The sequence below is a fragment of the Sabethes cyaneus genome, chromosome 3 (genome assembly GCF_943734655.1).
Source record: "Sabethes cyaneus chromosome 3, idSabCyanKW18_F2, whole genome shotgun sequence".
NCBI lineage: Eukaryota > Metazoa > Arthropoda > Insecta > Diptera > Culicidae > Sabethes > Sabethes cyaneus.
Genome location: NC_071355.1, coordinates 212,479,248 through 212,495,391, shown reverse-complemented (window position 1 = coordinate 212,495,391; position 16,144 = coordinate 212,479,248). Strand labels below are relative to the sequence as shown.

Here is a 16,144-nt window from a genome sequence, read left to right as displayed (position 1 = left end):
GTCACTGTGAACCGGGCTAGCTTGATTGAATAAAACTATGGAAACATTTATTTGCGATGAAATTTCAAACCCCTTGCAAACCCGAGCATGCTGACTTGATTTAAATGGTGCTATTTGAATTTTCTTCATCAATTATAAGAAGAAGAAGAAAACGAAAACAATCAATCTGTCACTGAGCTGACTCCTCTCTCTCAGATTGGTACCAATCCAATTGAGTTGAAAGGTCTGAAATTGCAACTCATAAGTACAATTATTTTGAAAGGAATTCCCACAATTGATGGTGGCATATAGTATACTATAACGTCCCACTGCAGAGTTCGTTTCAAATACATGCCTATTTATTAAACCTTGCTTAATTTCAAACGAGATAATTAAGCAACCGGTGCCTACAACTAACTGTACATAAAGGCTTGAGATTATAGCACTCGTTACGGTCACAATCAACAGTGCGCTATCCTCCAAGGAGAAAGCTCATTCTTCTTTCTTCCTATTTATAAGAGCTTTCTGCCCAAGGCTGCATGCAGTGTGCATGTAGGCATATGTGTAGTATCCTCCGCCCATATTTGCAAATGGAGGTGAAAACCGGGTGAGTTAGACTGATCCCTTCTTCTAACCCGTGTGTCATGTAACGAATCAACGGCCGCTCCATGGAAGGTTTCCTATTCACCGAGACCCATACATAACGCCGCCGTGATGTCGTGAGGCTGAAAAATGAACGAGCTCCGGCAGAAAAAGTGAGATGATGAAAACGGCAAAAGGTTACGGTGTTTATCAAACTGATACTGGTGATTTGTAGTCATATTCTATATGCCTGTATACAGGCAGCCCTGTGGCTATTTGTCACCAATAGACGTAGAACAACAGGTGGAACACTTCTGATATTTAATTTTGACTTCAAATGGCTACTCTTGCGTTGCAAAATTACACAATTAGCAGGCAAAAGTAGCAGGTGATGTTTAACACTTTAGGAAAACTTAATACTGATACAAAATAAAAGAAATACCGAAGAAGAATAAATGTAACTGAAATTTTATTTACAGCCACGACGCTTGATTATTACCATTTCCAAATTAGTCATAATCATAATGCAATGAAATTAGACTATGTAGCATTTATTATGTGCAGGATTTATTCCGTGTGTTACAAATTAAACGAGTTAACAATGTAAGTATTTACTGAGAAGCGTAGAAAACACGTCAATAAGCTCTTGCTGTTTTAGAGCATTTTTTATTTTGCTTCGCTCCGTCTTCGACTAATTTCTTTAAATGGTCCTTTCCTGCAGAGCACTCAATAGTCAATGTATATTTCTTTGGTTCTTTTTAGTGCACAGAGCAAACAGTTTGTCGTTGTAGGAGAAAACAATATTTGAAAATATTCAGGGACAGAGCAAACGGTTGAACAAATTTGTGAATTTGTTACACTCTGATATTTAGATTTGTTTTGGCATCTGTATTACAATGATAGGCATAAAGTTGTATTACAATGGTATCACCTGTTTTTATACTAAAAATATTATTCGTCTGCAGTAAGCATCTGAGTCTGTATCTATATTTTACATCATGACAATACTCGGCCTCATGCTGCTATATCAGTCAAAAATGCAAGTAAACCATTAGTTAGAGGTTTCACCCCATCTACGTTTATCACCAAAGTTAATAGTACGTCGGTCATTATTTAGATCGATAAAAATACCTTCTTGGGAAAATTTTTCACTCCTAAATAGAAGAGAGTATCCAAAACTAGCCTTAAGGGGCGCTCCATTTTTGATGTAGAGTTTATTTGTTGACAAAAATTGATAAAAAGTAATTAGAGTACGGCAGAACATTACCCAAGTAGCACACTTTAGGTGCATTTAGTTGAAGCAACCGAATTACGACTGAAATTAGTCATATTTCGGTTACCACAACAACTTTGTAACAACCGTGCTAGTAGGGTAGCTTGAGCTTACCATCTTTAGAGCAAACAGTCTTCTGCAGGTTTTCCGGTTGTAATTTCTGCAATATTTCTTTCGTGCTGTGGTAGTTTCTTGTCTATTTTTTATTTTTTTGTGGAATTATTGCTCAAAAATGTAAAAAAAACTATGCACATAAAACAAACAATAAGTAGAACCCCACAATGTGTTCAACTTCTTCGGTACCTAAGCCACTATCATAGAGCAAAACTGACCTTACGGAAATACTCATCGTACGCAAAAACACTTACATGTAAATTTCTACAGTTTCGTTTGAGCAAAACTATCAAAACATCAAAACAACGATTTCCGCCCCTTACTTCATCGTTGAGTAAACCCAATGGCAGAAGAATGTAATCCGAATACTTTCATATAGAATATCTGTTTATCGGCTTTATCAATACCACCATTTATACCGTCTTTAGACCAGATCTCTGTCACGACAGCTGTCAGCTGAAGCCGCCTCCGATAGTGGTGGTAATAGAGGTAGACAACAAATTTTGAAACAGAATTTATACGAGACAACGCATGTATTAATTACTGCGCAGTACATATGACGAATGCAGTGTGTTGTTTCCACTCTTTCGTTTATCGTAAAAAATAAGACTAATCAAAAGTCAGAATTTTGCCCTTCTTATGTTGGCGATGGCAGAAAAAACGAACATGTTTTATTATCTACATCCCACATGCAACAAATTTTCTGAAGCATAAAACCGTATGATTGCACAATTCTTACAGCTGCTGTCATATTTGACGTGACGGCTTCAAGAAAAATGTATGAGAATGCTTTACCCAGCTAGCACCAACTCGTATATCAATGTACGAAAACTATCGTAAATATCTCCTAACAAACTCGAAATCGTAACTAAAACTGGATAAAGTGGGATCAAGTTGATTTTCTGTCGTATATAATGATAATGACTGACATACATACGATTTTCAGCACAAAATCGTAGAGTAGTACGGAGCGACTCGCGCTTAATCGGATATTATCGTATATAAATACTTATATAGTCGTAACGCTCAAAATTATTCGTAATCACGTATATCGCCTCCAAAATAGTGCGGATATGCCAATTTTGCGCATGAAATACGATTTATTTAGCATGTATATCTGTACGTAATGCTGATTTTTACCTTTTTTATACATATGAAAATGCTAGCTGGGTAGACATTACCCTTCTTTATCGACAGACTTCACAGCCCAAGTAACAATTTGGGTTTTATTACACTCTTATGGTGGCATTTAAGACCAAAATTGGTCTTGAAGACCACCATAAGAGTACAATAAAACTCACATTGTTGCTTGGGAGCCGACTGTTAGAATACAGGAAAATTACGGGGCCAGTGCAACGATACTACTGACTCTATCTAGCAAGCACCGTCTAGCCGAGATTCGAACATACGACGACTGGCTTGTTAGATCAGCATCACATTTCAAAAAGCATGCAGCTTAAAAAACTAAACTCTGATATCTAAAATATCAGGAAAGATAATTGACCGGCAGGTTAGTCGGGCAATCATTCAGTATCACTGCAATTCATTAATGAATTGTTTTGAAGGGTAGAAAACTAAGAAAGACAAACACCGTCAGCAGCTCAGTAGTCATGTTCATGGACTGTCAGATAAAAGAGTACTACCAGGGGTAAAACTGTATTCGCTGAACGCGTTTTATATTCACCTTCATATATAGGGCTGTCAATTTTTTCGAGCAGTGATCCCTATACTCGAAAACCAATATATGCAATTTGCTAATCTTTGGTTACGTGATGAATGACCAAATGGTTAAAACCACATTTAAAAAAATAGTCTTTGGTCGAAAATAAACAATTGCTCTCCATCCTCACCTAAATAACGGTACTGAGCAAAACTGGCAATATAGCAAAACTACCAATACTCAAGAGGTTTACCATACAAATTTTTATTTTCATCCGCTCAGCAAAATAAGCAGCCACCTACCTTTATAACAACTGTACTGATAATTGACTGAAAGTTCTTACACGCTCCATTTTCGTGACGATCGGTTCAGTAATTTTGGAGCCCATTAGGGTGAACAGTCCACCCTGTTAGTTTGTCGGTACGGTGGCGGTACGATGCTGATCGAACAAGCTAGTCGTCGTATGTTCGAAACTCGTCTAGCCGATGCTGCTAGATAAAATCAGTAGTACTGTTGCACCAGCCCCGTAACTGTCCTGTACTCTAATAGCCGGCTGTCTGTCGATAAAGAAGTGTGAAGTCTTAGAAAGACGTTACGCCCTAGGCTTAGGGTGAACAGACATTCTTACTAATCTAAAGATTTCTGTTTTTGTTTATTTATTCATTTATTTGAAAATTTATATATACTCAAGTCTGTTTTACACGGTTAATTTCTACAAGTTTTGAATTAACGCAACTTTTATGACGATTTCTGAATTAACACGGCTTATTTTTATGACAGTTTTTGAAAAAACCGGTAGTATACAACATTTTTAGAATGACCGGTATTATACAACATTTTTAGAATTAACACGGGTTTTACAGCGACCTTTTGAACAGTGATGATCTTTTAATCAATCCCAATATTTTTACGAAGATTTTAGAAATAACATGTTTTTGCGACCATTTTTGAACGCGAGTTCATGACGATTATTGAATTAACGAGGATTTTTTTAAACGGTTTTTATTTACGCGCCCTGTAACCCCCGTGTAAAAACAGACTTGAGTGTATTTACTAGATGATCGCCCGATCTTACTCGGGGTCCCTTTGTCACCAGTCACTTGTAAACCTTCCGATCCGTGAACTTTGAAATCACTAAAAAGCGATTATTAAAGCATATTATTGAAATTACGCAACTTTATTTCTTAAATTCGTCGTACCGTTTTAAAATCCGTCCATCAAAATTTTTCATCATCCGAACTAAAAATCACAACTATATTTATGAAGCTAACGCGCATGCATTTGTGTAGGACGGCATGACAAATGTTATTCTGCAAAATTTCTGCAGGTCAGGCAAACTTTCCTGGCTGTAGAATAACAACAATGCCTTACGTGAGTTATTTTCATTTATGAATGTCGGAAATTAAAACGATTGGCGACATTTTCTTCTTCGTCGCACGAAAAAATATAGGAAATTTGGCTGGTAGGACTTCTTTAATGATAAAAAGCGTTTAAATAGATCTCAGCTCACTTTGATTGATCGCGTATGATAGACAACAAAAAAAAATATTAGGGAATAACTAGTTTTGCATTATGTGTCATAAAAATGCTGATATTTTTAATAATTTGTGTTGGATAGGACGGAAATAGGCAATTATGACGAAGCAGCAACATACCCTACGGAATATTTTTATTTTTTTAATTTATTCAAAACAAATTTATTTCAACGCTGAAGACAAAACGAAATTATCACTCTTTTGTCTGCTGACACCTCCTGAACCCACTTGATATTCATGATTCCAGCTATATTTCCGAAAAAAAAACTAAAGAAAGTGCCCTTCCAGTTCCGCATCGTCTATTCTAAATCTATAAAACAATGTCAATCAGTACTAATTCCGGAACTATTCTTATTCCATTACAGCCAAAATTCTTTTCTTCTACCTGGTGTTCTACGCAATCCTCGTTGGATTCTTCGTAGCAATGCTTGCAGTATTCTGGCAAACACTGGATATGAAGATGCCCAAATATCAACTATCCGAATCGTTAATAGGGTCGAATCCAGGTAAGTAATTAAGCAATAGTGTTAGGTGTTAGTTTTGAACCAAAATTTCCGCTATAAAGCATGTGAGCGGAAGAATTTTACTGTAACTTGCATGAAAAAAATATTTAGAAATCTTTGAATTCTACGAAGGCATAATTTATTTAAGGTTCACCTTGCCAGACAATATTAAAAAATAAAGAGTGAAAAGTCAGCTTTAGTCAAATCAAATTAAGTGAAAGATACATGATTTAAATTCAATTTCAACCCTATTGAAGTTGAAATAATAGCCTGTTCGACAACCATGACTATTGCTAAGCGATCAAAAATTGATTTTTTTGGGTTAAAATGTGTCTGCACGTTCACAGGTTTGGGTTTCCGGCCGATGCCCAACGAAGCGAATGTGGAGAGTACACTAATCTGGTACAAAGCATCCGATAAGGGTAACATAGAAGCCTGGACAAGACAAATCGATGAGTTTTTGGAACGTAAGTAGAACTGGTTTTTACAAATGATAAAATCACTATACTCTACTGTCCTGAAACAGCCTACCTATCCGAAGAGGACAACCGCGTTGATTGCTCGTTCGATAGCCCACCGCCCGAGGGAAAGGTATGCAAGGTACCGATGAATGAGTGGAGCCCCTGCACCAAAGCGAACCGATTCAACTTCCAGAAGAAAAGTCCGTGCATATTCTTGAAACTCAATAAGGTTGGTGTTGGTAAATGTCGGTAGCATGTCTTGTATAACTAACTGTATAATTTTGCTGTCAGATTTTCAACTGGACACCGGATCTCTATAATACCACTGACCACTTACCGGATGCTATGCCAGTTGACCTAAAGGAACACATTGGTGCTGAACTTGGCCGCGGTGACAAAAATGTTAGTCAAACACTGTAACTCAACGCAACAATGTTTATTACAATATTTATTTAATACTTTCCAGGCCAATATGGTATGGGTGTCATGTAGCGGAGAAAATTCAGCTGACAATGAACATATCGGAGCTATCAATTACATCCCACGTCGAGGATTCCCATATTACTATTTCCCGTTCAAGAACATCGAAGGCTATCTGCCACCGATCGTTGCAGTGCACTTCGAGAGTCCCAAAAGTAAGTATCAATGTCCGACCCTTGTAATTTTACCAAAAAACACTTTTTTCCACATTCCCAGGTGGTGTACTGATCAACATCGAGTGCAAAGCCTGGGCCCGCAATATCCTCTACGACCGAGCGGAGCGAAGAGGGTCCGTCCATTTCGAACTGATGGTTGACTAAGAGACCCGGCCATCGTCTCTAATAGCAGCTGGCAAGAGTAAAGCAGGCCGTAGAAGATGAGTCTAGGTGCAGGCGAAGAAATTTAAAACGTGGGCTAGAAGAAGACCGAAAAATAAGAGCAACAAAAGCAGTAGAAAGCTAGAAGAAACCAACATCAGCGTAAACAACCAAAAGCAACAGAAAAGATGAATTTAAAACAATTAACAATTGATAAACATTCACTAAAAGTAAAAAAAATCAAAGCGTGGTGAACATCGGCAGTGTCAGAACTACAAACCAAGAACAACAAATTTAGGTGCGATCAATAATTAATTTAAAATATAACTAAAATAAAGAAAAAAGCGTAGACATTAAACAAAAAAAACAAAGCCAGTGCGAAAATCATCTCGTTTAGGACGAAAACGAAAGAAAAGTAACAGACAATTGCAACATGTACAGCTCTTTAATGTATACTCTTAACTAAAATCGCGAACAACATAACCTAAAATATGTAACAAGAATTGCTAAATAAACGAAGAAAGAGGTTAGCCCAGGTGAACGCGACATCGAGCAGAAAAAAGAGCATGAGCATGAGTTCTGGTGTTTGGAAAGAAGTGATTGTTCAATTTGACTGAGAGAATAACACCTACGAAAAAATACAAGACACACGCCAACGGACATCCACAGACAGCCACACGGACAACGAGCGACCCCTATTTGACGAATTCTTCTATGTGACATTAGGCGATATGACAGATGTACGCGTTTCGGACGTATTTTAGAACAGATTCGAAAACACTGAATCAGATTGTTTTCGAAGTTACATAGAACTGTGTACAAACGCAAGAATTTAATCGCTAATCAATGTAAAGATCGGTAAGCTCGCAAAAGTAGGACAGAAAAAAAACTCTTATAATTTTTGTATGAGTCCAACTTGAAGCTTTTATAGTGAATTAGCACAGTTAAAAATTCAACAACTAACCGTTAAGCAAACAAAAAAACACGGTATATTTGTGATTTAGGGGAGATCGGATGCAATGTTGTTTTGGTTATTTAGTTTCCGGATCGAAAATCTCAACATGATAAATCACAAATATATCTGCGCGAAATATCAACAAAGCAGCGGTAGAAAACACGAAACATATAGGAATAACGATTGATCTGACAGAAAAACAAGCAAAAACCCTAGTGCAAACAAGTGCAGTCAAAATCATTTGAATGGGAAACACGTTTAAGGGCCTCTTTCTATTCTTACACTCACTGCCCAACAAAAAAATAAATAAAACATAAAAAATGCCCACGTAAAGACAAGTTCATGACCTTACTGTAAAGAGTTACAAATGACTTAACAAACAAGCGGAACTAAGGCGAAATGAAAAAAAAAACATAAAACAAACAAAAGATATAATTTGGTGTAATTAAACATAGGAAGCAAATCGATGCATAAGAGTAAACAAGTAAATTTGATAATGTAATTAGGTACTTCGTCATTTAACAAAAGATCATTTAGTTTGATGAAAATAAGATTCACCGAGCTGCGGGCGACTCTCGCTGTCGGAACGACTGTCAGCCGATGCTAATCGAAGCGCAGTCAGCCATTTTGATGCGATCATCGCTTCGTCGGGCCTTTAAAACAGGAGCGATAATATTTACTGCCTCCTTTTCCCCCCTTATAGAGGCGGGCCATCATTATATGATGGCTGCATAATGCTGTTTAAAATAGACTCTCACACACACACAAGCGGATGAAACTATTCAGTTTACGAATTATAACAGTTGTTGAAAATATTATTACAAAGAAAATATTATTGGGAGAAATTGATAGGAAAAATTGAAAACAAAACATAAAAAATTGAGCCTCGTATAAATAACAACAGCTAGCGAAAAAAAAACAAAACGAGTGAACGGGATCGAAAATAGTAAAGTAAAAGAAAAAAAAACATAAACACAAAGCAAAGCTATAATTGAGTGTTAATTGATAGTGCACCATGGCAATTTCAATGTTTCAATTCATTGTCGAACGGAATTCGTTTAGGAATCGTTTGGCCTGGCTCGTTTTGTTCACATTTTTGAACATTTTTGTTTTTGTCGTATTCTCGATTAATATATAATATTTATTCAAACTCTTAAATTATTGAAACCGAGATCGACGGAGCGAAAGTATTTTGTTTATGTTAAGCTTCCTTACTTTAACCTTTTAGTCTACCTTGGGTATTGTGTTCATGTATTAAATCCTGCAAAGCAAAAACCAATTGATAAAGTTGATAAATTTGTTAGTCTAACGCATAGTGTAACTTTAATGAACGATTAACTAAACAATAACAAAACACACAGCAGAAGAGAGAAAATACAACAGAATGCCATATCAGTATGGCACCCTTACTTTTTGAGCTTAGGCTGAATAGTTTTATATAAACTTAGTCAATATTTTTAAAAACAAACGAAATGAACCTAATGAAAGCGAAATTTTATTTAAGAAGATATTGATTTGTTTAGATTATATTTAAGATGCTATCAGAGAAACGATTATTACAAGTGGTATGTGAAATTGATTGTGACTAAATTATTAGACCTATTTTTACGTTATGACTACTATTATCTCTGAGAACATGATTGAATAGCTGAAAATGTGTTACAAACTGGAAAGTATACAAATAATGAAACCAGCTCGAATGAAAAAAAAACAGTGAAACTGATTGTTACATTTAAACTACCGTAGAAATAAAGCAGAATAATAATTGCTCCCGTATAGATCATGCAACAGCTACACACTACTTATAAAAAAAATCCAGTTAAGGCAACGGAATCAAATAGTTTTACTTATAGCAGACCGCAGGGTAGCGTCGCTTACAAACAAACCACAATATGCAAAAGTAATGGCATTTAAAGGGGTTCTTAATGCAAAACATAGTTTCATTCACTTACAACAACAACAACAAGCTATTAAAACACCCACCACATACACACGATTACCGCTAAACGTAAAGAAACTAATGGAAAATATGAACAAAATCATACTAAAAAATAAACAAGCAACATTGTAAAGTTATGATATCTTTTTATTGAAATATTATTGAAATAAAAATTAAAAGATCTATAGACACAAGCTGTTAGTTTGATTTACATATACGCTTATTAATTTACGGTCCGGTTTACACTTACAGTGAGACTTAACGCTAGCGAACATCCCTCTTATCAAAGCTTAGTACACAGTTGAAAACAGCTCGAGAAAAAATGCTAAAAAAAAATAAAGAAATGCTAACATTTGCAGTTTTGTCAGTTTTTTTTGTAAGAATAATTTAATCAGATATAATGCCGAAAGGAAAAGTGACATTTCAGTTCAATTGCATATGAAACGGCACCACCTGAACGAAAAATAAATTTTCTTGTAAGGGTTGCGTTAAAAAATTGGTTAAGAAATCCTCGAAGAAATTGGTTTCTTGAGTATTTCTTGTCCTATCTTTTAATCCATTTCTTTTCAACTGTGTACCCCGCTTAAGAAAGCAACTTAGCATGCATGCGTTTACGACACATTATTTTTGACAAGTTTCGAAAATTATATTTTATTTTGTAATTGTAATTGATGTTGTATAAGCTGCATATTCAAGTAGAGGCGATGATTTTTGCTGAGCGTTATGTCCGGTATTTTTTTATTATTATTATTATTATTTCCGCAACTTTTCGAAACTCCATTATAATCACTACATTACAAACAGTCATGAATATCAGGGGGCAGGGTCGACATTGCATGATTGATCAATATTCTATTGACATCCACATTAGAACATCATCTATCAACTCGCCAGGCATTTCACAGGCCTCAAAGCATTGAAACTTTGAAATAAATGGACCACCTTCGAATCAGAACTACCGAAATGACGCACACATTTTGCGCGTGTTAATTATGAATTTCTGAAAATAAAAAAAAAATAAAACGAGAACTTAAAACGATTTTTTAAAAGAAATGTTTATAAACTGTTACACGAATTACGAGCACCCCTTTAACTGCAATTCATTCTTTGAATTTGATTTTTTTTATCTACAATTTTGAAATTAACCACTTCACACCAGTTTGCCACCATTTAATTTTATATTTAAAATTCAATCGAAAATTATAGAAACCCTATGGTTCAGTTTATGAACAACTGGTTGTCCATTTCAAATTTAACTATATTGGATTCAGGTGCTGTAGTTGCGAAGCAATAGACATTAAGTATAATGAGCTTTCTGCAATCTGTGTATGAGCATCCACAGCGGAATAAATTTTGAGTTTTGCTAGGAAGCCAATATAGCTACGAAACCGATATGCTTTTTGTTTTATTTTACGTTTTCCAATTTTTCCCATCAATTTTTCTCGCCATCAGATATCATTGTCATAACTGCAACTAAATGTATGTAAATTAAGCTTTAGGAAGTTGTATATATTTGTTGCAAGACAATGCCTAAGTCGATTGATCGGATTTCATGTTACGTTTGAGTCTTGAGAATATGAATCGTAAAAAAAGTAGTCTAACATTTCTTAATTGACCGTCTTGCGTTCATTGAAGCTAGTTATAGCAAGCGTTGTTACACATTCGAATATTCGCATTCCACATTATCACACAGCAACCAAGTCGGTCGTTGAAAAAGTAAATATATTTAGCATTGCGATAATTGCTAGGAACTTACATAAGAGAACTTAATTTAGTAACTACAGTTAGATTTCTCGTACGTAAGTAAAACTGATCTAGACATGCTATACATAAAATAAATAAGAAATATAGTAAACTTTAAATGTTGACACAATAATATGGCGGCAATACTAACAAGGTGAAATAATCTTTACAAACATATTGAGCGCCACCGAAATTTGAAGAAATTATTCAACAAGATATATGAAATAAAGAAAAATAACTCTACACTCATCATAATCCGATTTTTTGTTTCCTTCTTTCATTTTTAAATAACAACTAAACAATCGCAAACACAGTAGAACATCCGGCAAAAATAACCGTAAAGCTGATAAAGGGGCATAGACAACTGTTATAAATAGTTAGAAGTACGCACTTGAATGTTACTCGTGCTCCAAATAGTCTAGCGATCTAGGAAAAAATAAAAAAATTGAAGTGCGGCAATAGCATACAATTTTAAATTATGTTTTCGATGACCGACTACTACTACTATTACCGATAACAAATGATGCAAAACTTTTTGTTTGTAAAATTTCTTCAATATATTTCGTAATAATTTTTATCTCACGCGAGCTAAATGAATCAACAAAATGGTAGTAAAAGATTTCACTATTTTTATATCCAAGCTGTTTCAACGATTGATTTACCAAAGTTATTTGTTTTGTTGATAAATGCATGTAAAACTAATATTAAGGAAACAATACCAAGTATAAACTAGAAATTTTAAAGAAAATCTGTATAAAATTCCCAAAACCATTTAAATAACCCAAAGCAAAAAAAATACGGAAATCATTATTTTACGACATGTAAAAGATAGTCAGTGATGGAACAAAAAGAGTCGAATTATATTACGGATTGCTGGTGAGTGCTAGATAAAACAGAAAGAAGAAATAATTTGGTCGTTCGATTATGCTTGAATGTAAACATTTTTAAGAAAGAAATCAATAAAACATCCATAGTGGTTATAAAAGCCTTGATATTATTGTTTGTTTTCTGTCCTTGCTCTGGTACATCATTTTACGCTCCTCCTAACACTGAACCTGAAACATACATTGTAAATGGATATTTTTCCTTTATTTAATAATTTCCATGCGAGAACTTTCAGCTAGGCATACATAATTTATTTTTAAAACTAAAAAATGCAAATGAGACCATCTAATAGAAATCAACTTTTTTTAAGTTACTTAAAAAATGAAGACGTACTACTATTTAGAATTGAATACTCCCAAGAAACATCTTTTTTGGTGTATGCTAGTTTATCAAGCATGGAGATACGAATATTTCTAGCGAATAAATGTTTAGGAAAGTCGAGCTTTCCGGCAATAACTCTAGTAAACCATGAAATGCTTTGATAATTAATTGGCGAGCAAGAACAACATGTTTTAAAAAATTTCTAACTTCCCAGTTAATCAATAAGCATCACTAATGCTTTTCAAATGCAAGCCAAAAAGCATTTAAGTCACCTTCAATGCTATTGCGGCAAAATATATACGCTATTTCACCGCTAACCTTCTTATAGTGCTGACAATGCTTATACACATCTGATTACTGACGCGAAGAATTTGAATGGAATTTTGGATGCCAATTTACACCAACTATGCAGTCAAAAAGCTAATATACAACAACGTGCAGTATAAAATGCCAGATATACCAATAAGCGGTTGATTTGCTGTTTATGTTAATGCTTGTTGGTTACCTGGGTATACTCGTAATTTTATAAAATTCTCGGACCCCTCGGGATAATTTTGAAAAAGCAGTTTTTAAGCTCAGAATAAAAATTTTGTTCATAAAAATATGTTATGCGAATGTTTTCCATCCAACTTTTTCTGTACTATTTGCGGCGTGAATTTAAGGTAGCTCATACGCATCCCAACCAGGGACGTTAAATGTACTTGTTGGCGACAAAAATTTGAAGACATTTACCATTTTCTCTTGCTACCAGTCTTGCGACATGTTACTGGTACACAAGCACCGAAAAGAAATGCAAGAATAACGAAAACATCTTTTGTTCTACATGTCGTACACTTTTCAGTATGGTGGAGAAAATGTCACCAGTCTTGGAGACACTTATTTGAAGATAGAATTAACAAAACGGCGAATGTCGTAAGCGTAAACAAACCGAGTGAGTGGATTCTTCTATGCTGGTCCAGTAAAAAATAACTCTCACTCTTTTGCTGTTGCGCACGTAAGTCAAACATACAGCTTTCCCCCAAACAACACGGTTTTAAATAAGAAGGTTTCCCATACAGCTTATTCTTTATCACTTCTCCATACTATTCCAACTACAACTGTAAGAAAAAAGCGGCAAATGCATGTCATTTCTACACGACATTTTGATGAATGGTTAAGTCACGTACGAAAATATTTGCTTATTATCATATCATGTACGTATTCGGGGTAATCTTGACATTTACAGGAGATCAATAAGTATCACCAATGCTACAGAGCAATCGTCAAGAGGTTACAAGTCTGACGTCTTACGTGGCATTGTAGGCTGGTGAATGCATAGATAAAGCACTGACGAACTGACATGACACTTAGAAGAAAATCCTTTAAAAACCATCGTCCTGCACATTTTGCTTGCCCACTAGCACCCTCCCAGATAACACAAAGTCGTAATAGAAAGTTCACATTAAATCGTTTTCATGTCAATTTCATATTGGAGTTGTATAATAATTAGAGTATGCCAAATCGAAGTGAACAATAAGTTGTTTTGCAGTCGTGCGTGTCTTCATATACAATTCATGACTGTGAATTATAAAGCAGAATAAACAATTGCAATATTGATATATAATATCTATATCATATATTCAGTAGTATTTAGTTGCGTGTTATAAAAACTGCGCAAAATAGAATTACAAATAGTTGTCAAAATTTTCGCACGTATATCGCCTCCACTTTGGTACATATATGTTCTTATATGGCGTGAAATATAACTTTTTCGTTCAGATATGATTTCGTATACCTCAGTTGCAATCGAGATATACAAATCAAATGGTTTACTGGGCTCTGTTTTGCATGTTGCGGAGTAGCTTGCATTTGAAAGGTTTTATGCTGTAGGGTTTTGTACATTTGTGTGGTTTTATACTGAAAACTCGAAGCAATACTAGCGCGCCGCGGTGTGGCCATGTTGCGAAACACGCTTTTTTTAAAAAATGATTAGTTTTTGATTGGACGATGGAATTATCGCGAGTGTCTCGTCTGTTTGTCTGTGGATAAAGTGCAACCGTTTCAGTTCCTGACCCAGGTAAGGGTGGTTTTACCCCTTCGGTGAACATGAACGTGAACAAATTTTCAGGCATTACTCGCACGTCCATATGCATATGCAATCCGAATCCCACTACGATGATGCAGCAATAAAAAAAAGATGCAAAAATCAGGAAAAAAGTACACATTGCACATATTCTGAAATATAGGCCCCGTTCCTATGTAATAGACTAATCTCAAGTTTTTTAGTCTTGACCTTGAAATGCGGTCATACATATATATTAGTATTTTTTGAAACGATGGTTCTACAATTGATGAAGGGACGGTAGGGGAAAGAAATGAATTTTTTTTTTGGTGAAGGAGGGGAAGAGCGGAAAGGAAGGGAAACCTCGAAAACCCGCGCCGAGAAACGCGGCTAACACACGCTGACAGACGAACAACGTCACGTGCAGTACCTTGCAAGTCGTAAGGGCCGGCATAGTGTCGTCGTCCTGAAAGTAAATACAGCAAAGTTTCGTTAATTGGTGGTTAGTTAATTGGGCGGTTAATTCGGTCGTTAATTGGGTGTTCGCTAATTGGGCTATATGACAACTTGAATGTCAAAATTGTATGGAATTTTCGAGTTTAGAAATTTCTAACAACTGTCAGTCGGCCCAATTAGCGAATCAGCTGGAGTGCAATCGTGGCCCAATTAACGAATTCAGGCTGTAGTAGTTAGATTAAAACTTCTCGCTCGGTGGTAATCTGCAATTGATGCAGGAAGCGGCACAATATGTGTCGATAACCCAACCAAACGCGTCGCTATTCTTGAGAAGTGGATTTTGCGGTCTCCTTTTGTCCAGCGCCTCTATGGTTCAAAGGTACAAGTACCAGCGAACCACATGCCCTGGCGGGTGTTATGGGTTCGAATCCGGTTATAATCTCAGATTACAGCTTGGTTCGACTCATGCACCTTTCAGCATTGGACAAAAGGTAGGAGTCAAAATGACTACTTGTCAAGCATAGCTACCAATACCTCCCCTTCCTTTCCGCTCTTCCCCTCCTTTACCAAAAAAAAAATGTTCATTTCTTTCCCCTACCGTCCCTTCATCAATTGTAGAACCATCGTTTCAAAAAATATTAATATATATGTATGACCGCATTTCAAGGTCAAGACTAAAAAACTTGAGATTAGTCTATTTATTCAATTGCCAAAGAAGCAATAAAATTTCGCGATGAAACCAAACCATAGCGGAACCAAATTCACCAAACTTTTGTGAAGTGTATCCAGCTTTTTACGCGCTATGATGGCGGACGCTATAAATTGTGTTCGTAATATGCGAACAATCTTTTTGACAACTCTGCATACATCAAATCTGTCACTCTTCTCTTGCAACACTAT

At 35.6% G+C, this 16,144-nt stretch overlaps 1 protein-coding gene across 4 annotated transcripts in view; it reads left to right on the top strand.

Annotated features, from left to right (window-relative positions):
• The window catches only part of LOC128744026 (sodium/potassium-transporting ATPase subunit beta-2), a 53,895-nt gene extending 41,374 nt beyond the window's left edge, over nucleotides 1-12,521 (top strand). For all 4 annotated transcript variants that reach the window (XM_053840768.1, XM_053840767.1, XM_053840766.1 and 1 more), the window contains exons 3-8: nucleotides 5,509-5,649; nucleotides 5,994-6,113; nucleotides 6,173-6,336; nucleotides 6,399-6,509; nucleotides 6,574-6,742; nucleotides 6,804-12,521. In XM_053840768.1, the coding sequence (XP_053696743.1) occupies nucleotides 5,509-5,649; nucleotides 5,994-6,113; nucleotides 6,173-6,336; nucleotides 6,399-6,509; nucleotides 6,574-6,742; nucleotides 6,804-6,907 (809 nt within the window). In that variant the 3' untranslated portion in view covers nucleotides 6,908-12,521. The remainder of the gene's footprint in view (nucleotides 1-5,508; nucleotides 5,650-5,993; nucleotides 6,114-6,172; nucleotides 6,337-6,398; nucleotides 6,510-6,573; nucleotides 6,743-6,803) is intronic.
• The last annotated feature ends 3,623 nt before the right edge of the window (nucleotides 12,522-16,144 follow it).